Here is a 25,171-nt window from a genome sequence, read left to right on the forward strand (position 1 = left end):
ACACTGATACCCGAACTCTGATGCAGCCCCTGCCCATGTGGCGCTGCCTGGCTGGCTGTCCCTCTTCAGGGTGAGGAGTGTTCTCGAGGCAGGGGGGCGGGGGGGAGATCTTCAGCAGGAAAGCGTGAGAGGGGAACTGGCCCAGTGGGTGAGGGGGGGGAATGGGGTGAAGAGGAGAGAGCCACATAGGCTGGCCCTAGAGAAGAGGGGACTTTGTCCTGAGTGTCCTGGGGAGGCCTAGGAGGGTGGGTGAGAGGGGCCCAAACCAGTACGGATGGGGTACAGTCAGGGGACGTGTGTGTGTGTGTGTGCGTGTGTGTGTGTGTGTGTGTGTGTGTGTGTGCGTGTGCGTGTGTGTAGGGGTGATGGAGCAACCAGGCCTTGGTGATGGTGATGTGTGAGGTTGGGAAGATCTGGTGCCTGTTCTTGGCCCTGCGGGATTGATGGACCCCCCATAGACTGTTTTATTGAGGTAGCCAGGGGTCCTAGCTCCCCCTGCTCCCATTCCTTTGATGACAGGAGACTCACTCCCTTCCGCAGCAGCTCTGAGTGTGAGAACCTTTGCTTCCAGGGGCAGAGTGGAAGGAGGGCGGGCCTGGATTCTGGGGACCCGGCTTCGAGACCTTGTCTCAACTGCCCCGTCGTTTGGCAGGTGCCTTCCCTTCCCCTGGCCTCAGGTTCCTCATCTGTAAAGTGGGCCTAAGGTAGCCCAGATGTGCTCGGTTATTGTGAGGGATCAACGAGCTGATGTGGGAAGTGCTGGCTCCTGTTATGACCAGTCATTACTGTTGCACATCATCCTCGATAGGACACTGGCCAAGGGAGTCCTTCCTCTCAGGGAAACAAAAGTGCAGGGCATGGGCCAGGGTGCAGGGTCCACCTGCAGGGCCAGGGGCTCCAGTGGGTAACCAGGCACCCAGGAGGGGCAGAGGAAAAATGAATTGTGGTTTGGAAACTGTGAACCCCACTTTCCCACCCACACATCTGTGGCCAAGCCAGCCACAGCTGCTGTCCTTCCTCCCGACGCCTGACAGAGCTGTTTGTGTCCAGCCAAGTTTGTGAAGCCAGAATCTTCTAGAAGAGGAGTCCCTTGGGCAGGAAGCTACTCACCCTCTTGTGCTTTATTTACCTGCCTCTAATCCTTCCCACCTGCCGGGAGCCATTTATGGGTGTAGCCTGGGAGGCAAGAGTCAGGGCTGGTGCCAGGTGACCTCTGGCAAGCCCTTCTTCCTCTCTGGCCCTGTTTTGCCAATCTGTGCAATGGGGCACTAGCACAACCTCTAGTACCCTCCTGGCTCTGACCCCTTGGGAGCCTGTAGGCCTTGGGCTGTGTTGAAAGCACAGAGCAGGTGCCCAGCAATTATTTATTTATTTATTTTTGCGGTACGCGGGCCTCCCACTGCTGTGGCCACTCCCGTCGCGGAGCACAGGCTCCGGACGCGCAGGCTCAGCGGCCATGGCTCACGGGCCCAGCCGCTCCGCGGCATGTGGGATCCTCCCGGACCGAGGCACGAACCCGTGTCCCCTGCATCGGCAGGCGGACTCTCAACCACTGCGCCACCAGGGAAGCCCCAGCAATTATTTATTGTGTGATGCCATCTTGCTGTGGAAGGAAAGAGCCCACTCTGAAAACTGTCTTGTGCTGGGCCTGAGCTGGGTGGTGGGGATGAAGCAGTGACGCGAGCCCTGATCTCATGGGACTCATGCCATCCAAGACGCTTCCATGAAGCTGAACGCAATGTGGTTTGTGTTACAAAGACAGTGGATCTTTATGTTTTCTAAAGTGCATATTGGTTTTAAATCTGGTCAGCCCAACTCAAGGGGCAGCATGTCTGGCCTTGACCAGGAGGCAACTGGCTTCTGCCAGCAAAGGCCCCGTGGCCTTGGGCAAGTTACTGTCCACCTTCAGTAAAACGGGAAGGTGATCCCTGCCTCTGGGGCATGTGAAGATTCTGGGAGGCAGTTGCTCCTGGCACATGGAACCCGCTGGGTAAGTGGCAGTTCCATTTAGCTGAGTCCTTGGGGGAGCAGTGTCATTTGCCCGCCAGGGATTTTAGGAGTGATGGGACCTCCAGAGGGGAGTGGGCTGACAATTGCAGTTCTGTTTCCGTTTTTGTTTTTTGTTTGTTTTTTTGGAGGTGTTCGCTGGAGAGGAGTGGGAAGGGGAGGAAAGAGAACAGGGCTGAAGCTTTGGGGAGTCTGGGCCCTGCTGGGCTGCGGAGCTCCGGTTAGCGTGGAAGGTTCGCTCGCGGCCTGGCCTGCTCAGGCTGCAGATTCCCCCCTTGCCCTGAGTTTGGAGCTTGCTGATGGGCCGTGGCTGCTTTCCTTTTCTGGCCCAGACCTCCCTGCTCGCCAGGAAGGACCCTCTGCAGTCATCTGACCAATCCCTTCCTCCATTTCATAAGTGAGTAAACTGAGGCCCAGAAAGAGGAAAGGACATTCCCAAGGTCTCAGAGGCTGCAGACCTGGGACGGGAACCTGGGGCCCTTTCCATTCCTGGACACCCCAGACAGCAAAGGCTGGTCAGGAAGGAGGGATGGGCCCGGGTGAGGCTGTAAAGGTTATAATTTTGAAAACGGAGTAAACAAACAAGCCCTCTATGAGAGAAGCGGCCCTGTGCTGGCCTCACAGATAGGCCTGTGTCTGAGGAGACAGCCCAGGCCTGTCCACATGCAGACAGCTAGGTGTTGTGGAGGATTAAAAAAAAAGCCAAGCTACCTTCCCCTCCACCCCCACTGCCATATTTCAGGCTGCCAGGAAAAGGAGCGGGGAGAGGCCTGATCCACCAGGACGACCACTGCTCAGCCCGGCCGAGGGCAGCCCTCTGGGCTCTGCTCAGTACAGTCACGGCTCACTGTGGGGCTTTGGGCAGGGGGCTTCCCCTCTCTGGGCCTCAGTTCCCCCGTCTGGAAAATGGGGGCGATTCCATCTCTCAAGGAGGGTGGCCGGGGGGCACGGGGTGGGACACGATTTGGGCTGAGTGGCTGAACACAACGAGCCCTTTCTCTCACCCTGACCTGAGTCTTTGTGGCCAGAGGTGAGGCCCCCTTCTCAGGGCAGAAGTGTTACTTTCTCAGGCCTGCCTGCTCCTGGGAGACAAACCTCCACTCCGAGTTGGGCTGTAGCAGGCCACCCAGCTCAGCTTTCCTGTTTTCCTGTTGAAATTGTGGCAGAATCTGAGAGGAGGTGCTTCTGGGGCCTGCCCTGCAGGCTGGGGGCCGGGCCGCAGTCAGGCCTGGAGCCCCCCAGGGTGGGGCTCAGCAGACTTCCTGTGTGATTAGGGGCAGAGCCCCGTGACTCCCCTCCCCTCTTCCTGAGTCCCCCTTGTGGCTTCTGAGAGTCCAGCGCCGTGGAGGGGAGCTCGGCCTAGCCTCCACGCTGGGCCTCATTTTCCACCGGGGTTCAATGAAAGATTTGGGCGAGAGCCTCTTGGGGGTCCTCTGGGCCAAGTTCTAGGCCCTGAGAGGCCTTGCAGGACCCACGGACTAAGCCTGCAGCCAGGAGTGCTGTTCCCTGGACCCACTCGTGGCAGGCTGGGTGGGGGCCTCCTCCAGGTGCCTCATGTGGCTGTGGTCCTCGGTTCTTGTCTGTGATATGAGCAGTACGAGGCAGGCAGTGTGGCCTCGAGGGACAGAGCTGGCTCCACTGGCTACTAGCCAGGTGCCCCTAGGACAGTTACTGTGGTTCTCGATGCCTTGGTTTCACCAGCTGTAAAATGGGTATGATAATACTGCTTCCCTTATTATATGGGATATGCTTTTAATGTAAAGGTTAAATTGCATTATGTGAATTTATCAGTTACATTTATGCGCATTTAACACAGTGCCGGGCATAGTAAATGCTCAGTAATCAATAGCTATAATTAAAATTTGTTACTTTAAATTAATTCCTTAGCAGTGAATGAATGAGTAAATGTCCTGCAAGGTTTCCATCTCGCAGCACAGGGACCTGAAGCTATTTGGATGAAGGGTCTGGTGGGTGCAGAGAGTGTGCTGGGGGGTATGGAGGGGCGGGGCAGACGTGGGCAGGGGCACGGCCCTGGCTGGTTCTGACTTCCCCTCTGCCCGTCTGGAAGGAGTGTTTGCCCCCCACCTTGGTCTGAGACCACAGGCCTGGCGTGCCTGCAGCCGCACACACGCTGCTTCCTCTCTCCTGGCGTGTATTCCTCTCAGTCTGACTCACTGGCTTTGAGTCTTTTGTTCTTGTCCTTGAGCCCCAAGGGTGAGGCTGGGAGAGGCAGGGCCCAGGGACTTGATCTTGGGTGGGCCGACCCTCCCCCTGGCTCCCGACCTCTCTGGGCGCTGGGCCTCTGGGACTAAGCCCTGGTGTGACAGGCTGGGGATGGGACGCCTGGGTCCTGGCACCCCGACTGACTCACTGTGCATCAGGTGCAGGGGCACACCTTGACTGAGGGCCCACTGTGAGCGTGGCACCCAAACCAAGCTGGCCCAGGCCCTGCCCATGTAGAGCTCAAGGTTTCGCTGGAGGGATGCGCTGAACAAGTGGTTCTGGCCAACCATTAATTAACTAATTATCAGAGGGCACATCGTGATGAAATGACCACGCTCCGAGAGAGCTCGCCTACGTGGGCCCTGCACCAGGCCCGGGAGGAGCTCGGCCGCCCGATCTCTCAGCGATGCCTGTTATTTGCCCTCCTGTCACATGAGGAAACAGGCTCCTGGTGGCCCAGGGACTCTCCCAGAGTCCTCCAAAGTGGCCCAAGTCCCTTCCCCTCTTGGTGTCTCAGTTCCTGGTCAGGAAAACGGGTCTGTCCAGGAGGCGTGCTGTGACAGGCCAGGGTCCTGTTGCTGGGCCTTCCCAGGGCTTGGGATGTCATCTGGCTTTTAGGACAGTGACCACCAGCCTTGGGGACTGCATAGCCATTGAAAGTGAAGAGGTGCTGTACGTCGGCAAGTATGTATGTTTGTGCAGGTGTAGAAAAAACATAGAAGGAAATTGATCAACATGTCAATAGAGATTTTGCTGGGGGTGGGTGGATGGATGAGACTCGGGGGGTTCACACCGGGAAGTGGTGGATTGCTTCTCCAGCGTGGAGTCTCTCTGTGCCAGGCAGTGCAGGTGGGCGTGGTGGGAACAGTGGGGCGAGAGGAGCGTGCTGTTCTCATCCAGCTGGGCGGGTCTGTGACCCACCAGTCCTCCAGCCCTTAGACACCCCACTCACTGCTCCGGCCAGGACGTGGCGCAGGCCCCCGTGTGATGCGCAGGCCCGCTGGGTGCTTAGAGCTGGACGTTGGCTGCTGAAGGTGTGTGAGGCGGAAGGCTGGGCTCGGGGCCCCCTTTCTGCAGTGCTCAGGGCTCCCCCTCTGCCTTGTGGCCTCAGCTCTCTGTGTCTCTGTTTCCCCACGTGTCAAGTGGGGATGGCGTAACCGCCTCGCGGTGTTGTGAGCTTTATGACGGAAGCCATGCCTGGCGCCTGGCACGAGGTGAACCCTCAGAGCTGAGAGTTTCTGCCCTTGGGGTCCGGCGCCCCCGCCAAGGTCAGGGCTTCCCTACCAGAGGAGCCCTGGCAGACTGGACTCGAGCGACAGGATGCTATTAAGTCGGGTCTTGGTAGTGAGCTCTGACCTCCCGCTCAGACCCACAATGGCTCCCACCTGCCAGCATCCAACAAAGGTCCTGGAGGCTGCACCTTTCAACTCTGAGCTTCCTCAGAGCCCCCCCTTTTATTGTTGTTGTCATTACATAAGCAATATCTAATATCAAAGAAAAATTAGAAAATAAAGAGAAGTAACAGGAAGAAGATGAAAATCTGCAGTGGGCTGTGGGCATCTGCACCCTGGTCATCCCCCGGAGGCACGTAGAATGGCTACAGAATATTCCATCATGGCCGCAATAGCCTGCCTTTTACCTTGCTCAGCCAAACGCGTATCGCTGGGCACTTGGGTGGTTTCTGTTTTTCGTTGTTGCAGGCAGTGCTCTGTGGGACAGCCTTAATCATTTCCATGGGATTAATCCATCGATCCCAGCATTGTTTGAGAGCCTGCTCGGTGCCAGGTCGTGTGTGGGGCTGGGGGTGCCGGATGGGGAGGCAACCATGGTCCTCATCCTCCCAAGGACCCCTTTCTGGGAGGAAGGACCCAGCATGGAACCCCTGCCGAGGTGGGGAGCGAGGGCATCTCTGGGAGCCAAGGGAGCGGCAGTGACCCAGACTTGGAGGGTCAGGGAAGGCTTGTTGGGGAAGGGGATGTCTAGGTGAGACCCAAGGCATGAAGAAAGAAGAGTCATAGGTAGAGGGGCAGCTCTGCAGAGCCCCAGAGCCGAGAGAGTGCCGGTATCTGGGGGAACCAGAATTGCCCAGAAATTGGTTTTGCCGTGGTTCTTGCTGGCCATGGCCACAGTGCCCCTCGTGTGTACTACCTCGGTGGTTGATTTTCAAAGTGCTGGTACATCTGCCCCCCACCCCGCCGTGGGGCTGGGGTCTTCCTCTCATGGGGGACACAGAAGCAGGGTGACCTGCCGGCCCCAGGTGAGAGTCCCGCAGACACACCCGCCTCCGTCCCTTCACCTCACCCCAGGCTCAAGTGCAGGGCCTGCTCAGCCCCAGTTTCCCAGGCCCTTTGCAGGTGCTGTATCATTTGACAGAAGCTGCCAGAAGAGGAAACTGAGGATCCGAGCTTAGGTGACAGCTCGGTTTGCCTGACGGGGTGGTGACCTTTTCTGCTGCTGAGGTGTGACCTTGGGCTGGCCTGGCCGGCTCCAGGTGCGAGGCCCCACCTGTATAGGAAGCGCTCTACTGGGATTGGAGAGGAGCCCCTGGCAAACACTGCCTCCGGGGCTGGGAAGGGTCTGTCCCCAGGCCTGAGCTGGCTTTTCTGGAAAACCCCAACCTTTTCCTGTGTCGTAACATGCCTGGGAGACCGAATCGAGGGCTCTGGTGTAATCTCACAGCCGGGGACAGGTTTTATGTGCTCGGTGCTGTGCTTGGTGCTGGGGATAGGTCATGAGTGAGACAGACGGGGTCCCTGTCCTCGTGGGGGAAACAGACACCAGTTCATTGGGAAAGCAGAGTTATGCTGATGACTAACGGGCTTCTGCCCTGAATGGGGGTGTGTGGCTGTCAGGGACAGTCACAGTCTGAGGAAGGGCTTGAGGGTCCAGCCCAATGGAGTCCAGCCCCTTCACTGGACAGACGTGCTGGAGAGCCTGGGAGGGTGAGGAACTTGGCCAGGGTCACCCAGTCACGGTCAGGTGCCCGGACTCAGGCCCCAGGGCTTTTTTTTTTTTTTTTAATCTTTTGGCCGCACCACGTGGCATGTGGGATCTTAGTTCCCCAACCAGGGATTGAACCCACGCCCCCTGCGTTGGCAGCGCAGTGCCTTAACCACTGGACCGCCAGGGAAATCCCAGGCCCCAGCACTCTTAACCCTGCATCACCGCCTGGAAATCGGGGCTTGGAATCTGTTATCACTGCCAGGGGAGACAGTGAGCCCGTCCCCACTCACCCTCAACTGACCCCCGGAGAAGCAGACACAGAACGTGGGCCTGTTGGCCGAGAGCAGTGTTTCCCATGATGCACAGGTGGGGGGCATGCAGGCACCTGGAACAAGGAATGTGAAGCTGGCAGGGCCTCCCAGGGGATTTGCCCTTGTACCCTCCCTTCTGGGCCTGCTGGAGCCCGAGGAGACATGCAGCTGGTGACCCCGGGGTGGGGCAGGGCCTGTGTCCTTTGCTGGCTCAGGAGGGCAGCCCACTGGAGTCTTGTTATTTGGATAAACTTTCCATCTTCTATCTGCATGAAGCCTCTCCGTGCCGAGGATCCCTGGCATTCCAGCCTGGGATTGGGTTTCCTTTTGGCCCAGCAGCGAGCACATGAGTGGATTTTCATCGTGGCTCATCTTCCTTCTCCCTCCCTTCCTGGGCTGGTCTCCTTTTGCTGCTCCCTCCCTGCCTTGAGCCCTCTCCCTGCTCCCACCCCACTTCCCTCTGGACCCAGGGAGCCAGCTGTGTGTGTGTGTGTGTGTGTGTGTGTGTGTGTGTGTGTGTGTGTGTGTGTGAGAGAGAGAGAGAGAGAGAGAGAGAGAGAGAGAGGGAGGGAGGGAGAGGGAGGGAGGGAGGGATAGAGCGATAGATAGGAAGATAGACAGATAGATGGGCAGGGGGATGGACAGGGGGAGGCAGCAGCTTGGGAAGGAGGCTGACTTGGACTTAGTGAAAAGGATGGTGTCAGAGGACATTCGGCTAATGAAATGTGTGGGATTTGTGTGTCTGTGTTTAGCCTTTTTTCTTTTTTTTTTTTTAATTTATTTATTTTATTTTATTTATTTTTGGCTACGTTGGGTCTTTGTTGCTGAGCACAGGCTTTCTCTAGTTGGGTGAGCGTGGGCCACTCCTCATTGCGTTGCGTGGGCTTCTCGTTGCGGTGGCTTCTCCCGCTGTGGAGCACGGGCTCTAGGTGCTCCGGCTCAGTAGTTGTGGCGCACGGGCTTATTTGCTCCGCGGCACGTGGGATCTTCCCAGACAAGGGCTCGAACCTATGTCCCCTGCATTGGCAGGCAGATTCCTAGCCACTGCGCCACCAGGGAGGTCCCCAGCCTTTTTTCCATTAGGCTTTGGCCAGAGTAACTGGCACTTACTAGTGATTGATTGTTAGAATGGCAGCTGACATTTATCGGGCTCTTACCAACACTCAGGCCGAGTGCCACACGCTACTCACACATTCTCTTATTTGGTCCTCACAACAACTCTTTGAGGTGTATGCTATTTTTACCCCCATTTTATGTATAAAGAAACTGAGGCTTGGGAAGTTCATGGTCAGTAGCAGAGCTGGGTCTGTCTGTGTTTTATCTTTTTTGTTTTTTTTTGGCCCAGCCTCGTGGCACGCGGGATCTTGGTTCCCCGACCAGGGATCAAACCTGTGTCCCCTGCAGTGGAAGTGTGGAGTCTCCCATCACTGGACCTCCAGGGAAGTCCCTGTCTGTTTGTGTAGTTACTGCTAACCTCTCTCCTGGGACAGAATCTTCTCCATAGCCTCCTTGCCAATTGGCCATCCAGCTTCTGCTTGTATACCTCCAGTGACGGGGAGCTCCCTACTCTATAGGGGCCACCTGTCCCACCACTGGGCACCTGAGATGGAAAGCCCCTTCTGGAGTCCTGTCTGCCGTGGGTGGGTCACTCGAGAACAGGCTCCATTTCGGCCGGGGCCTGGCTATGGCTGGCTTTCCACGGCATCTCTTTTCCTGAGAATTATCCAACTCTTTTGTTTTGGGAGTTGAGCTACGTCCTCCCTTTTTCCCCTTAACAGTCCTTACCTGGTGCTCAGCCCTTTACAGCATCATTTGTCACATACTGAGCAAGCCTGAGCAAACTTGATGTTGAAACCATGGAGGTATTTTCATTAGCACTGATCTGGACGTCTTAGTCAATTCAGTAAGACAAGAAAAAAAAGAGAGAGAGGTATAAACACAAGATACCAGGAAAGCAAGACACTGTGGTCCCGCCCTGGTGGAGTTCAAAGCACTTTCCCATCTAGCCTCGCCCTTGGCCTTGTCCACTCTGTGAGGCTACCTGTGGGAAGTGCAGGTTCAGAGAGACAAGGAGTTTGCCCAGCTGCAGTGCCGTGGAGCGGAGGGAGCTGTGGTCCACCGAGGTCTGGTGGCTTATGGTTTGTTGGGTGTTTGCTTTCTGAATCTTCGTTGATGTTTCTCCGTCCACTTCTCCTTTCTGAATAGTTAACCTCTGAGGGACAAGGGCCCAGGAAGACCGGACCCCAAGCGTGTTACCTTCCCATCCTCTGCATGGCCTGCAGAGCGACCGGGTAGCTGCTGCTTTGATTCCACTTTTCTGGTCCCCATTTCATGGCACGAAACACATCACAGAAAATTGCCAGTGGCACGGGTGGACACACTGTGGGACCCTGAGCTTGTGAAAGCCCCACTGCCCACCTGACAACTCATCCCCCGGCCACCGACACTCGGGCAGGTGGAACTGCTTTCAGCTACTCAGGCATCATCATTGACGATACGAGCCCCCATCTGCTCGGGCTCTGTGGCTTTACTCGTTTCATTGAATCCTTATGACAACCCGATGCGGTGGGGCGGGTACCACTGTTACTCCCATTTTTACGGCCCAGGAAACTGAAGTTCAGAGAGAATTAAGCCACATGTCCAAAGCCCTACAGTCAGTGAGCAGTGGGGTTAGTATTTGAACTGAGATCAAATTCTAGAACCTTGACACCACACTGTTCTGTGGAAGTGCCTTCTCGACACAGGAAGGTACTCAGAGATGTTTGTGGAACAGATGAATATTTTCTCGCCTGTCTGAATCTGTGCATTTCCTGTGTCTTCTGCTTGGCATGCTCTCCCTGCCCAAACCTCCTCCTTCACCTTGCCAGCACCCCTTCATGTCTCGGTGCCGCCTCCTTCTGGAGGCCCTCCCCGACGCTGCAGGCTGGGTTAGCTGCCCCTTCTCTGGGTTCTTCTGCTGCTCCCAGCCCCATTGTAGGTTTTGTTGACAGTCTGTCTCCCTCATTAGACAACAGGGAGTGGGTTTGTCTAACTCACTCCTGAATGCCCAGTGCCCCGTGGTTGATGAATGAGGGCAACACAAAACCTTTCTCGGCCAGCACGGTGGAGCCCTGGAGACCCTCACTTGTCCTTGGTGCTGCGCCCAGCTCCCATTTTGGTTGATCCTGAGCTGACTGACGGAGGACGTGGATTTCAGGCTGTCCCCAGTGCCCTGCCTCTTGGTGGCTGGTGGGAGGGGCTGGGTGGTGATGCTGGCTGTCAGGCTGGTCGTGGAGGAGGGGCTCAGGCAGCGAGTAGCTCTGCCCGGGATCTCAGGGTCTAACTCTAGTCTGGGCGCTACGGGGAAAGTTGGCGGTGGGTTCTCAAACAGGGGTCCGGGCCTGTGGTGGGCACCCGCCAGCGTGAGGGTGCCGTGGCAGAGTGCCCTGGGCTCCCGGTCCAGCCTCAGCGCTCTGCACTGTGGGCGGAGAGCAGGCGTGTGTTGAGGGGCGCCACGGCCTGGGGGCAGTTTTGACAGATGGCCAGGGCCCAGGCTTAGAGGACTCAAGCTCCAGTGGGCGTGGCAAGGAAGAAAAGAAGAGCACGCAGGTGAGGGTTGTTGCTGAGAAGTCAGTAGGCACGGGGGTTGGGTGTGAGCGGGATGGAGGTCGGTGTTTACAATATCACCGTCACAGGTCAGCCGCCTCTGTGCCCGGCGTGAGGGAGAAGCTGATTATCCCCAGTGCACGGAGGAGAATACGGAGTGAGGCACCGGGCCACGGAGCTGGGGTTCCGTGTCTGTCTGGCTCCCAAGCCAGGGCTCTCTGGGGCAGGAGGATGGGCAAAGTGGAGCGGGTGAGCAGTCTCAGGAGGCTGCTCCTTCCTTTCCATCCTGCATGGCTCTGTTGGCCTGGGATGTGGCCTTGGCCGTAGCAGGGCCTGGTGCAGGACACCAGCCTCTGGAGACCAATGAGAGTGGAAGTGGCGCAGGGCAGGTGTGGGTGGGCCGGTCCCCCTGCAGGGGGGCCTTGGCACCCCTTCTCCACCTGCCCCAGCTTGGGTCTGTGTTCCCAGAGAGCAGGCACTCCTGGGTCTGGGCTCCCAGAACAAGCCACCGACTGTCGGGTGCCCGGGTGCCCACAGCCGACTCTGGGCTCTGCCAGGCGGGGAGGGAGGGGCTGGAGGGGATGAGAGGGCCTTTGTTTCCTTCTGTTTGTGTCAAGATGGGAATCGACTTCCTCCCACTAAGGCAGCCTCCTCGAGGTGTAAGGGAAGGGCAGCCCCTGGCGGGTGCGGGTCTGCGGTCTGCCTTTGGAGGGTGGGGCATTTCCCTGGGCCTCCACTTCGCTCCCCCTTCCATCCCCCTCCTTCCTCTGAGCATGGTCTCCCACCAGACCTGGGTCGCTGAGCCGTGGTTAAATATTTGCTAACCGAGAAGAGCTTTAAAGGCAGCTTTGTAAGGGATCCTGGCCGGCCCCTCCTGGTCCCGCTGCCTTGCCCCAAAGCTGCCTTCGTGCCGGGAGACCCGGCTCAGCCTCTACCCGGCTCAGCCTCCCTCCCAGGCCTCTGGGGCCACCATTTTGGCATCTGAAACTGGGTGGCCTTCCACCGCGGGTTGTTCATTCAGCACTCGTTTGTCGAGCACCCGTCTGGGCCAGACGTGAGCCTGGCGCTGGGTCTCTGTGTCACCACCGCCCCCTGCCCCCCACAGACGGTCACGGTGGTTGCAAAACCCATCAAGGCTGTGGTGGTGGAGACTTCGGGGCACTGGACCTGTCCTGCCGGGGGTGGTCCTGAGGAGGTGACGTCCAAGCGGGGGGAGGAGATGGCCAGGCGGAGAGGGTGGGCTCAGGGAGAGGGTTCCAGGCCAGAGACCCCAAGACCAGAGGCAGTTTTTCTCACTGGGTGCTGAAGCCCCAGACTCCTCTCCCCAGGCTGCTCTCAGGAGGAGCTGGGCCACTGACAAGGCAAGGGGGCCTTGGCTGCCTCTTCCCCACTCCCCCAGCCTTGGTTTCCCCATCTGTCCAATGGAGAGCTTGGACTTGATCTCAGAGGGCCCCTCCCAGGTCCGGTGGCCTGTTTTCAGCGTATGTGCCTGGCCCATTAATGAGGGAACACGCTAGAGCAGGGGTTCCACAGGTGCTGAAGGTTAAGATCACAGCCACGAACCTTTATAAGGCTCACGTGGCCCTTTGTTAGCAGCAAAACCAACGTCTCCTGAGGGCGCTTTGACTGTTAACGACAGAAGCTAACATCTCCCGAGGACCCCTAGTCACTGAGTGAGGAGGGAGGGGGAAACTATCACCTTATGCCCGTTTTACAGACGAGGAAAATAAGGCCCAGAGAGGCCATTCTGAGCTCCGCGTTTGCTTCTTGCCTCGAGCTTGGCCCCAGAACACACCTGCCTCTGTGAGAAACCCACTCTCCTCTCCCAAGGCTGGTGCCGCGCTGAGCTCCTGGGATACAGATGTGACCGAGATGCCACCCTGACCTGGGGAGCTGCCAGGCGAGTGGGGAAATGTTGCCAGAGAGTCAACAGGGACTCCTGACTTGCACAGTTCTAGGTACTGGGGTGGAGTGGTGAACAGAGGCTGGCTCGGCTTCACGTCCCGGTTTTGCTCTTGCCTGTGTGAGGTTGGGGAAATCACGTTTCTGAGCCTCCGTTTCCTCATCTATAAATGGGTTTAACAGTAAATCTGGGTGAGGGTTGAATGAAATAATGTTGACGATAATTGCTAACGTAGATGGGAGCTGCCTTCGTGGCTGGCATTGGGCTAAATGTTACATGCATTAGCTCATGCCCCACTTATTATTATAATTCCGTGCAAATGGGAAACCGCAAAGCATTGTGATGGAGGAGATGATGTCTGAGTAGGGCCCTGAAGTGTGGCTAGGAGTCTGAACTGTGGAAAAGAGGGGGAAGGGAGCTTCAGGCAGAGGGCACAGCACAAGTGAAAGCGTGGAGGTGGGAAGGTGGGACATTGGGGAGGGAGGGAGGATTGAGATCCAGAAACTGATTTGGCGTGATGTTTGCGGGCGGTTGGCGTGATGTTTGCGGGTGGCAGTGTGCCAGGCCCCATGGCAGGTGCTGAGAATTCGGTGATGGATGAGCCCTGGTCTCTGGGGTCCGGCGAGAGCCTTTACAAAGTGCTTCGCGTGACTGTCTCCGGTACGTTTCTACCGCCCAGAGAGCCTGGGTTCGAGTCCCAGCTTGGATTTGGGGTTCTCCACTTGACAGCTGGCTGGCCTTGGACAAGCCACTGGGCCTTACAGCCTCTGTGTCCTCAGTGGGGGTGATACCTGTACCCACTTGCTGGGGCTGTTGCCAGGGCTCAAAGTGTGGCAGATCCCCTGCAGGGCGCTGGGCGTCACCAGCCGGCATTTTGCTTCACCAGCTGTGTGAGGCCGGGTAGGCTCCTTGGCTGCCCCATGCTTCCGTTTCCCGCTCTGTCCTCGGGGGTGATGAGGACCCTCCTTCTCGGGGCTGTCTTGATGTCCCACGTGAAGCACGGAGCCGGCGCACTGTCAGGTGTCCATTGTTGCCGGGCCTTGGCGTGCTGGGGGCTGCTGGATTACAGAGTGAGGCTTTTCCTTGTTCATAACTGGCCCCAGGGAAGGGGTGACCCAGCAGAGGGTCCCTGCGGGGCACCTGAGGCCAGCAGGGAGGAAGCCTCGAGGGTGGCAGCCACCTTCCCCAGGAGGAAGGACAACATGGTGCACATTCTCATGGCCCCGGGTCGGGCATCCCTTTCTGTGCTGAGGAATCTCTGGGGCGGGTGTGGAGCTGCGCTGCTCAGTGTGGGCGGTGGCTCCCCACCGGGGCGGGGCAGGGCCGGGGCCCCGGCTCAGGACCTCTGCCTCTGGCCTCTCACTCGGGGCTTCCTTCCTGTTCCTCCTTTGTGCCAGGTCCTGTCCCAGATGTGGTGGGTACTGCCTGGGGGTATGAGACAGGGCACAGGCCTTACCCACTGTGCAATCAGGGGAGAAGGGGGAGGTCCCACCCAGCCTGGGGACATCCCGGGGGAAGGGATGGTGCGGTGGAGAGTGAGAAGGGAGGGGTGTCCCTGACCCGGAGGGACCCCACGGGGAGGAAGGGCACCCAGGGGTCTGCGGGCACGCCGAGGAGCTTGATCTTTGTCATAAAGGCAGTGGGAACTGTGGAAATTTTTGAGCAGGGGAGATTCAGGGTGAGAGCTGTAACAAAAAGATCCCCGTGGTTCCTGTGTGTGGGAAGGATCAGAGGGAAACGGGAAGCCGAGGGGGTAGAAATTTTGGGGCCGTGGCAGGGGTACGATGGGAGGGGCCTGGTGTGGAGGTGGACTGAGCTATACTGGCCTCTCGACCAGCCCGTGGGCAGCTGGGACGCCCACCTCACCCTGATGGCCTTGCTGTGGGGAGCAGGACATGGCTGGGGTGGGAATCCTCTTGGCTCCAGAAGTCGGGTGACCCTGGATCAGTCCCTCGCCCGGTGCTGTCGCCCTTATGGACAAGGACTGGCCTGGCCGGGGGCACCCAGTTGTCCTGTCCCCTCCTGGCTCTGCAGGCTTCCAGCTGCTGGTTCAGGCTCTTCTCACGGGTGGGCTGCCAGCCCTCCTCTCCTGCTGGCCGATGGAACCTGTCATTACCCACCTTCCACCAGCTTCGTCCCCTGATTACAGGAGCCCCGTCGGCCACCCACAGGGCCAGTGCTGTGGGGCGCCCCAGGGGCTGGCAGTCTGGAAGGTGGGGGTGAGATGCATTTGCCCAAACTTTTGTCCCCTGTTAACACTCAGACTGTTCTGGGTCTGTATAATTTATAAGCTGTGTGTCCTTGGAGGAGTCACTTAAACTCTCTGAATTTCAGTTTTCTACTATGCAAAGTGGGGACAACACATAGAGTAACTCATGTAATGTGCAGCCGTCCTGGGTCCAGAGGAGCTGCTGAGCGAGCGGCTGTTGCTGTTATGTGTTAGTAATAATAATACGGGGCGTTGAGCAGAAAGGCCCTGGGCCGGGCACTGAGGGCTGGCATGCCGACCCAGCTCTGTCAGGACATGCTGTGTGACGCTGGGAGAATGTCTCCACTGCTCTGGACCTCAGGCTTCCCTGGCTGTGCCAGGCAGATGATGGAGATGGTGGTACTTTGGACAACTCTGTGACACAGGGAAGCTCAGTCCCTGCCCCCACTCTGCCTCTGCTGTCCCTTTGGCTCTGGGGTGGGTGGGGTTGGTATCCCCAGTTGCCTCCCCCACCTTCCCGCCCCGGGCCTGATCCCCTGGGCTCTGGGAACCAGGCAGGCAGGTTGTGGCCCTGCCCCACCCTACAGGGTGCTGCCCTCCTGGTTTCAGTCGGCAAATCTCTCAGCCCTGATACGGGGCTGGGCTCTTGGGTGAGGTGTGTTCCTGGAGCCCACTGGAGGGACCGGATGAGCCAGGGATGGGTCTGGCACAGTGCCCTCAGCTCAGGCCAATCCAGGGCTGGGACTGGCGTGAAGCCCCCATGGTTGGCACAGGGCTGATGTGATCTTGGCTGGAGAGCGTCCTCTTCGTCTTGGTGCCTTGTCAGTGTAGAGGGGGTCCCAGACCCGGGCTCAGATCCTGCCTCTGCCGCTTCCCGGCTGAGGGCCTTAGCAGTTCTCTGGGGCTCCGTCCCCTCGCCTTAAACATTCCTCCAATTCAGACACCACCTGCCCCAGGGCTGAGTCGAGGATTGGGGGGGATGATCGAGGTAAGAGGCTTAGCACAGGTATGGCGTGTGCTGGGCTTGGGAGGGCCATGAGAAGGCAGAGCATCTCCTTAGCTTGGCACTGGAGGCTCTCGGAATGTACCTTTCTGGGCCTTTTCTCCGAGGACCTCTGTACTCCTTCCTCCCATCCTGCGCTCAGCAAGCCCCTTCTCTCTGAGCACAGTGGCCCCCAGAGTAACCAGGGAACTTCAGGCCACCTTGGGGCCTCCCCAGTTCTGGCCCAGCCCCCGCTCTCTGAGTGCAGGAAGTAGTGTGATCCTTAACTTGTCAGTTTGGAAGATCAGAGATTAACATTCTTCTGGCTGCCTTGCCTGCTGGTGGTGCTGGTTCTGGGGTTGGGCCGGGACAGGCCAGGGTTTGCTCCGCCTGTTTCAGGGGCCTCTCCCTGGGTTAGAGGAACCTTAGACAAGAGGCACTATACAGGAGCCCCCATTAGCAGCATGCCTCCTCCTCGCCAGGGTGAAGTGCATTATGCTTGTTAGCCCATTGATCTTATAACCTGATCAGGCAGATACTGTTGTGCTGTTTTGCAGAGGGGGAAACAGAGGCTCAGAGAGGGGAGGTACCTTGGCCAAGGTCACACAGCTAGTTGGTAGCAGAGCTGGAACTTGAGCCCAGAGCCTGAATGCCCAGTGGAGATGGTGCCGTGTTTGCAAGTGGGGGTGATGCTGGGTCTTGCTACACCGCCCGCCCCCAGTTCTTCTGTCCAGCCCAAGGGGGGCTGTGGTCAGCTTCCACTCAGAGCTGACTCACCAGCAGCTCAGAAATGGTGCTGAGGGCTTCCCTGGTGGCACAGTGGTTGAGAATCCGCCTGCCAATGCAGAGGACACGGGTTCGAGCCCTGGTCCGGGAAGATCCCACATGACGCGGAGCAACTAAGCCCATGCCCTACAACTACTGAGCCCGCGTGCCGCAACTACTGAAGCCCGTGCACCTAGAGCCCATGCTCCACAACGAGAGAAACCACCGCAATGAGAAGCCTGCACACTGCAACGAAGGGTAGCGCCCGCTCGCCACAACTAGAGAAAGCCTGCATGCAGCAACAAAGACCCAACATGGCCAAAAATAAATAAATTTATAAAAAAAAGAAATGGTGCTGAGGCCAGCATCCCAGTCAGCTCCTGGGGTAAGCCCAGCACTGATTAGATAATCTTTGAGATTTTAGATCAGCTGAGCCAATAGGGAACCACCCACACATTTTGCAAGTAGGAAGATTGAGGTCCACAGAAGATTGACAAATGAGGACCCAGTAGGAGTGAAGTTTCCCTGCCAGCTCTGACCAGGTAGGGGCTGGAGAGCCCAGACTTCAGTCTAGGCTCTTAGTCACCAGCTGTGTGACCTTGGGAAAGTCACTTTGCCTTTCTGAACCTCGGTTTCCTCATCTGTAGAATGGGGATTGTAAAGCCTGTGTTGCCTGCCTCTAGGGAACAGGCAGAGATCCAGCAAGAAAGTGTAGGGCAGAGCCTTGGAAATTGTGTTGGGAATGAAGAGGCTTCAAGAGGTGGGGGAATGTGTAGGCTTTGATGTGAGACTAGGTTTGAAACCCACCTGTTTCCCCATTTAGGCCAAGTGTCTTTTTTTTTTTTGGCTGTGCTGCACTTATGGGATTTTAGTTCCCCAACTAGGGATTGAAGCGGGGCTCGCAGCAGAGAGAGTGGAGTCCTAACCACTGGACTGCCAGGGAATTCCCTAGGCTAAGTGTCTTTCAGAAGGTCTCCAAGTCACCCTGAGCCTCAGTTTCCTTATCTATAAAGTGGGGGTGACAATCTATCAGCATTACCTGAGCTCTTGAACAGACACAAGTCCTCAGTGGAAAGGCACCCCAGTCAACTCTGGGAGTTAGTTCTGGGGGCAGAGTCAGGAAGACTGGCTGGTAAGGAGGCCCCTCTGAGTCACCCTCGATGGTCCCAAAGGGTACAGGCTTTGGAGACATGGCTCCAGTCATCTGGGGGGCAGAGCCATCCTAAGAACCAGAGATACAGATGCAAGATCCCTTATTCAACCAGCTCGCCAAAAGACTCCAAAAGAGCCCCTGGGGCGGCGGGCAGGGGGAGAGAGGTTGAGAGAGCCAGAGAGAGTGAGAGAGAATGAGTGTGTGTGTGCGTGTGTGTGTGTGTGTGCCTACGTGTATTTCTCCCTGGCCTCCGTGTCCTGGGCGTTTGTGTGTGTGTGTGTGTCTGTGTGTATTTCTCCCTGGCCTCCATGTCCTGGGCGTGTGTGTGTGTGTGCGTGTGTGTGTGTATGTCTCCCTGGCCTCCGTGTCCTGGGCGTGTGTGTGTGTGTGTGTGTGTGTGCCTGCGTGTATGTCTCCCTGGCTTCCGTGTCCTGGGCGTGTGTGTGTGTGTGTGTGTGTCTGCGTGTATGTCTCCCTGGCCTCCGTGTCCTGGACGTGTGTGTGTGTGTGTCTGCCTGCGTGTATTGCTCCCTGGCCTCCATGTCCTGGGTGTGTGTGTGCGTGTGTGCGTGTATGTCTCCCTGGCCTCCGTGTCCTGGGCGTGTGTGTGTGTGTGCGTGTGTGTGTGTATGTCTCCCTGGCCTCCGTGTCCTGGGCGTGTGTGTGCGTGTCTGTCTCCCTGGCCTCCGTGTCCTGGGCAGTGGCCTCTTCAAATCTGAGTGGAGCCACTGCCTTCGTGCTGTGGATGTTGCGTGGAGGTGGAGGCCTGGGTGGGCAGTGGCTCCCTGAGGTCGCAGAGCACAGTGGTGGCTGCACCCAGACTCCCAGAATTCACGTGCCGTCCTCTTGGTTTCCTAAGGGTGTCAGGACCCCCGCAGGCAGTCCCATGACAGCCCCACGTAGGTGCTCAGGCGCTTTTGTTGACTGATGAGCGAGATGACCTTTCGTGAGCCATTAATCTTTCTGGACCTTGGTTTATACACCTGTAAATGGAGGGTTTATTTACCTGTATTCACCTCGGGGCCATTTGAAGACTCTGCATGTGTCTGTGTGTCGGGCCCTGCGTCTGAGTGGGATGAGCTTACCTCCTAATTCTGCAGGATACGCTGGCAAAGGGGCACAAGAGGGCCCAGCGACTGGTTCTGGGCTCTCGCAGAGGCGGAAGATTATGCCAAGGGAGCCCACCAGGGTCAGGTGGGAACCTGGGTTCCTGCATGGTCCTTGCACCTGTCCAGGTGTTCCCACCCCGTTACCCTTGCCTGTGCAGTTCTCTTCCTCCTAGGGAGCGCTCCCTTTTTCGGGTCTTTGTTGAAGACCTGCCGATCCTTATCATTATTATTATTTTGCGATTCTCTTCCTGCTTCTTTTTTAAAAAAGTCTTTATTGGATTTTTTGAAACTATGAAAGTTATGCCTGCTAATAAAACTTTCAAACAGTCCTTACCGTTGTTACGAGCTGAGCACGATGGTTGTGATTAGTAGTAACATTTATGGAGGTCCTGAACTGGACCCATCTGTTATGCCCATTTTACAGATGGGGAACTTGAGGTTCTGAGAGAGCTAGGCAGCTTGTGGGGCTGGGTCTTCAGAACTGGGATTCTGAACTCACGGGGCCTGGGGCTGGAGGGCAAGCTCCATCAGTACCCCCCTACCTTCTTATCCTAGAGCATCTGGGTCTGAGTGCAGGAGAGGAGGGAGGATGTGTGAGAAAGTGTGGAGGGTGGGTGAGGCCGGCACTCATCCTCAGACTGCTCCAGCCCAGCCCCTCTCCGTAGCTCCCAGCAGCAACTGCGTCGCTACAACTAGCCAGGGCCTCCCAGTTCCCGGGCCAGGGACCCGTGCAGTCGGCCCTGCCTCTGGAGAGGGGCCACAACCTACTTCTCCTCTGCCCGCTGCGAGGAGGGATGCCCTGTGGGGCCCTGTGGACAGTGGTCAGAGCCGGGACCAGGAGGGGGTCAGCAGGCTGTGGCTGGAACCCTGACTGCCTCGGTCTGGCTCTGCGGCCTCAGGTGAGCCCCTCACCCTCTCTGGCTCACAGTCCCCTTTGGGCTGATGAGGCCCCGAATCCCCGGCACGTGGTGTCTCCCGAAGCCTTGGGAAGAGGCAGGAAGAGCTGGTACAGGTAGGTGTGGAGGAGAGAGGGGCGCCTGAGGCCTCGGGGACCACCCGTGGACACCCAGGCAGGGACGCGTGGTGGGATTCGAGTCATTAAACCCCTCTGGCAGCTCCAGGGAGATCGCCGCTGCAGGGCGGCAAGGAGGGAGAGAGTGGGGTGCTGAGCAGGCCTTGCAGGGAGGGGGCTGCCTGGGCCGTGGCCCCCGAGCTCAGCAGGCAGGCAGTGCCTCTCCAGGGCTGCAGTGCCGCCTGCGCCCTCCTCCGCAGCGTCCGGCCAGAGAGGCTGCTGGGGGACTGTTTGGGGCTCCTCCTCTGGGAGCCCTTTGTTCCTGGAGGGGACTGGACCCCCTCCCCTCCCTGCCTCTCCGAGGTCTTTCCAGCCCTGACACCTAGGCCCCCCTGCGCAGCCCCCCGAGTCCTCATCCTCTGCCTTCCTGTGGCACCTCCTCTGTACCAGCACGTGGCATTTCCTCCCAAGTTGTCTTAGGACATCTCTCAAGAATGTGTCCTGGCTGCCAAGAAGCCATCCCGCAGCCCTCTTCCGTCACGGTCTTCCCTTTCCAGTGCTCCCTCTGCTGCCAAACCCAAGCTGAGCTCCCCAGTTCCCTGGCGCTGCCGGACCCTCCTCCTGTGGCCCCCAACCTCTCACCCAGCGGGCGGGTGGCAGCGTCCGCAGCCCCTGGGGCGTGGCGTGGGGTGGGCACGCAGTCCTTAGAGACCAGCCTCCCTCCCTATCCCAATCCATTCGGCTCCCAGCTTGGAGAGCAGATTGGGGTACTGAGAGACCCCACACTGTCTGATCTGTTTGGTTCTGGAATCTCTGGTAGCAAAAAGTTTATCTGAAAGCAGGTCCAGGTCTAGACGGTTCTCGAGTTTGGGTAGCAAGGCATGCCTGTGGTGGCGCTTGGGTGAGATCAGGGCTGCTGTAGCCTGTTTGGGGACGCAGCGCCCATGGGGCTGTCTTCTCGTTTCCTACTCCTTTGAGCGAGGCAACCCATATTTCTGTACCCTGTCCCCTCTCCACCCTCTGCCGGCTGACTTCTCCTCTCCCACTCCTCGTGCCCTCTACTCCTGGACCCTGGTCCCGCAGCATCACTTGGATAAACTCTTCCGCGTCCCGACGTGAGAGACCAAGAATGAATTTCCTTCTCGCCTCCTACTCTGCCCCTGTCAGCCTGGATGCATCAGGCCCGTCAGTCTCACCTTCGTTTTCTGTCTCCATCTGGGTCACCTCGTTCTCTTTCGCTTCCTCGGCCTCCCCTGGCTTCCTCTTCAACCCACAGTCCCGCCCAACGTGGGCCTCGGTGTGCCCCTCGATGGGGCGATGCCTGGGCCTTCTGGCTGGGCCCTTCCCTGGCAGGACGTGATGCCTGGGCTTAGCTGACCGGGCAGCTGAGAACATGCTGGGAGTCAGACAGACCTGGGTTTGAGTCCCAACACAGGATGGCGGCTTCCTCCTGGGCCTGGCTTCCCTCGCATCAGGGCATATTCTCACCCTTCTGGAAGTAATGCTGTGTCTGAGGCTGGGTGCATCAGGGCTGAGTCAGGCATCCTAGAGCTGTTGCTGAAGGACCCTTGAGATCCGAGGGCCAGGCCTACCCATGCTGCGTGCTGGGACGGTGCCCATTGGCTGTCCGGCTGTTTGAGGCAGAGCTGGGGCAAAACCCTGGGCTGGAGGCTGAGAACCTGGCTCTCCAATGCTGGGTCTGCAAGCCTCCTCATCCTTAACATGGGAAAACAATAACACTGACTCCCTAGGGTTTTTGTGAAGATTCTTTGAGATCCTGCATGTGAAACTTGCCCACCCACTGGCTTGGGTTAGCACTCAATAAAAGGGAGCGATTATGATGACGATTACATGTTTTATCAGTATTGTTGTTGTCTACGGTCCTGTTTTCTCTGTTTGGCTCCAGTGCGTTACCTCGTCTTCCCCCACCCCCAGCCCGCCTCATCATTTTCCAAAACAATTCCCGTGGTGTTTGAGAGAGTTCTGGTTGTTTATAGTTTTGAAAAAATAGGCATTCAAAGCAAATTCCTCATTTGTTCTCCCCTTCCTCCCCCCCAAATAGAATCTGAAGACATGAGCTCATTCCAGGAAAGGGGAGCACAGGCCTGTGGAGAGGGACCCATGGGCTGAGCCGCCTCTGGAAGGAGTGGAGGGAGTGGGCCTGCCTGAGACCCTAGGTGTGGGATGTGGCACCTGCCCTCAGCCTTCCTCCCCAGCTACCACCTCCTGGCTGGGCCTCAGGACTGCATTCCAGTTATGCCACTCACTAGCTGTGTGACCTTGTGCCAGTGACTTAACCTCTCTGAGTCTCGGTGTCCTCTGTAACTGGGATAACACCAGCCGTACCCCGTAGAGCTATTGAGAGGATTAAAGGAAATGCTGTCCTAGCTGGGTGCCCTCGGTATCCAGAGGCCAGCTATGGGAGGGGACGGCGTCACTTCAGCCCCTTCTCCTCTGAGAAAGGAACAGGTCTTTGGAACCTGGAATCCAAGACTGTCCGAGGTGGTAGGGCCTGTCCATTATTGAGTCTGGTCCTCACGGTGTGCAGGGGGAAACAGGCCCAGAGAGGGGCGCCACATAGTGGGTCAGCACGAGCCCCGGGGCAGGACTCGAGCTGCAGCTACTCAGGACCGGGAAGCCTTGGCCAAGGAGAAGGCGCCCTCGGCATGGGTTACAGCCCTCTCTGGACCTCAGTTTCTTTGTCTGTGAATGGGGACACCCAGGCGGCATGTGCTGGGCTTGCTCTGGTGCCCCAGTACTCTCCTTCTCTGCTTTAGCCGAAGAGAGAAGCAAAGAGCCAGTGAAAGCAAAGGGGTTGTTAACTTGGTAGATGAGTTGATTTTAGAATGTTTATTTTTTTATTGTGCAAAGAATCATGCTCATAAAATAGTTCAAATGCTGTACAAGTGAATAAAGCAGAAGCTGAAATTTGCTCTCTGCTTCTCATTCCCACACCCAGGTGCGCCGCCCTTAACAGCCTGGAGTGCTGCCTTCCGGACCTCTTTCTGGAGGTCTCCAAGCATAAATAACTCATAGGCACATGCAGGAATAACTTTAAATGAGATGATATGCAGTGTGGGATCCCGTAGCACTGTTTTCTTTACGTGGCCGAGTACGGACACCTTCCCTCTGTTGGTACCTGTACCCAGGTCCCCTTAATCTTCCGACCGTCCTGGGTGAACTGCTAGGTATTGAATCATTCCCCAGGTGCACAATTGGCTTGTTTCTGGTGATTTCTGGTGCATAGATGCCTGCTGTCGTTGTGTGAGTTCTGTGGGCTGGATTCCTATAGGAGCAAGTACAGCATCAAAGGGCACCCACGTACCCTTGGAACTGCATGCAGCTGTGGTCCCCCTCCAAAAAGGCCGTCCCAACTTCCCACTCCCCCAGTTCTGGTTAAGGTGCCTCTTCTCGTCCTGGCTGGTCCTGGCTGGTCCTGGCTGGTCTGACAGGGGAAAACGGAAATCTTGGTTCCGCTTGCGTTTGTTCGCTGGCTGGTGAGGCCGAGCGTCTTTTCACATGTCTGTTGGTTTCTCGTGTCTTTGGTGGTTTCTCTGTCAGGGTCATTGCCCTTTTCCGCGCCCAGAGGCTCACCCACGTGTGTGTGGGAAACGCACCACCCCTACCAGGAATGCAGCGCAGATGCAAACACGGAGCTCCTGCGGACAATTCTATGAACTGGGATTTGGGGCAAGGCGGGTGCCCCTCCCTGGGGCAGGGTTGCTGCCCGGAAACAACTGCACCAACCTCATGGCCCCTTTGTCCCTCCCTTGCAGAGAAAACCGGGAAGATCCTGACGGAGTTCCTCCGCTTCTACGAGGACCAGTATGGTGTGGCTCTCTTCAACAGCATGCGACACGAGATCGAGGGCACCGGGGCGCCACAGGCCCAGCTGCTCTGGCGCAAGGTGAGAGGTGCTGGGCCAGGGGCAGGGCGGCCTCCATGGCCTCTGTTTCCCATTGTTGCTGGATGGTCTCTAAGGGCCGCACCCGGCTTCTGAATAGGTAGGTGACCTGGTGGTGGTGTCGAGGTCCTTTTAGCACCGTGGGCGACTCCCCCGGGCCAGCCCCTTCGTCAGCAGAGCTGGGGCTCTGAGTCATCTTGACAGGCCTGGTCCAAGCCCAGCTCCTTCTCTTACACTCTGTGTGCCCACGAGCTATTACCTCACCTGTGGAGCCTCATGTACTCATCTGTAAACCCAGATGAGCACACCTCCCGAACCTGGTGGCTGTGAGGATTAGAGATTTGTCGGCTGGGCGCCTGGGGCTGGGTGGGTGCTGGCTGACACTGTCATCATCCCTGGCCTTGTCATTATCCCATTATCAGTGGTAGGATTATGTTTGCACAGTAAATATTTGTCCAGTGGGGACTGGAAGCTGCCTGGCTCCAGCCTGGGGGTCAGCATGGGCTGGATGAGGTGGAGAGCCTCCTGGGGAGGGGATCCTGTGGTCGGCCCTGGCATGGGGCCGGGGATGGGAATGGCGCCGAGGAAGTGAGGGGATAGCCGGGGCACTGGTGGGGCTCTGGGTTCCCGGCTGGAAGTCGCCAGACCTGGGTCTGAGCACGTGGGGTGAGAGGCCAACCCTTGTTCCTCTGGGGGTGATGCAGGGGCCCTGTGTCAGCCCAGGGAAGTCCTGTTTGAGGGCACTGCATGTCCCATTACTTGGGTCATTCCCTTTCAGTGACCTTCACCCTCTGCCCACTGGATGGCCGGGCAGGTGGCAGAGGGAGGGGTGATGAGAAGGAAGGGTGCCAGCCCCCCTCCTCTGTAGGTGTACCGGCCCTGGAGTGGCTGAGTGGCAGCCCAGAGGCTACTTATTCCTGGCTGGTGGCCCCTGGCAGAGGGCCCAGTGGCTTTTCTCTGGGGATCAGACTGGTCAACCAGCCAACCCCAGTGCCTGGGGCTCGGGGCATTCGTGGCTGATTTCCATGGTTGGCGGGCTGTGAAGTCGCCCTTGCTTGCCTCGCC

At 57.8% G+C, this 25,171-nt stretch overlaps 1 protein-coding gene across 2 annotated transcripts in view; it reads left to right on the top strand.

Moving 5' to 3' along the window:
* NIBAN2 (niban apoptosis regulator 2) overlaps positions 1-25,171 on the top strand; it is a 51,642-nt gene that overhangs the window by 7,211 nt on the left and 19,260 nt on the right. For both annotated transcript variants that reach the window (XM_032635764.1, XM_032635765.1), the window contains exon 2: positions 23,979-24,109. In XM_032635764.1, coding sequence (XP_032491655.1) covers positions 23,979-24,109 — 131 coding nt within the window. The remainder of the gene's footprint in view (positions 1-23,978; positions 24,110-25,171) is intronic.

Source organism: Phocoena sinus, chromosome 6, assembly GCF_008692025.1.
Source record: "Phocoena sinus isolate mPhoSin1 chromosome 6, mPhoSin1.pri, whole genome shotgun sequence".
Taxonomy (NCBI): domain Eukaryota; kingdom Metazoa; phylum Chordata; class Mammalia; order Artiodactyla; family Phocoenidae; genus Phocoena; species Phocoena sinus.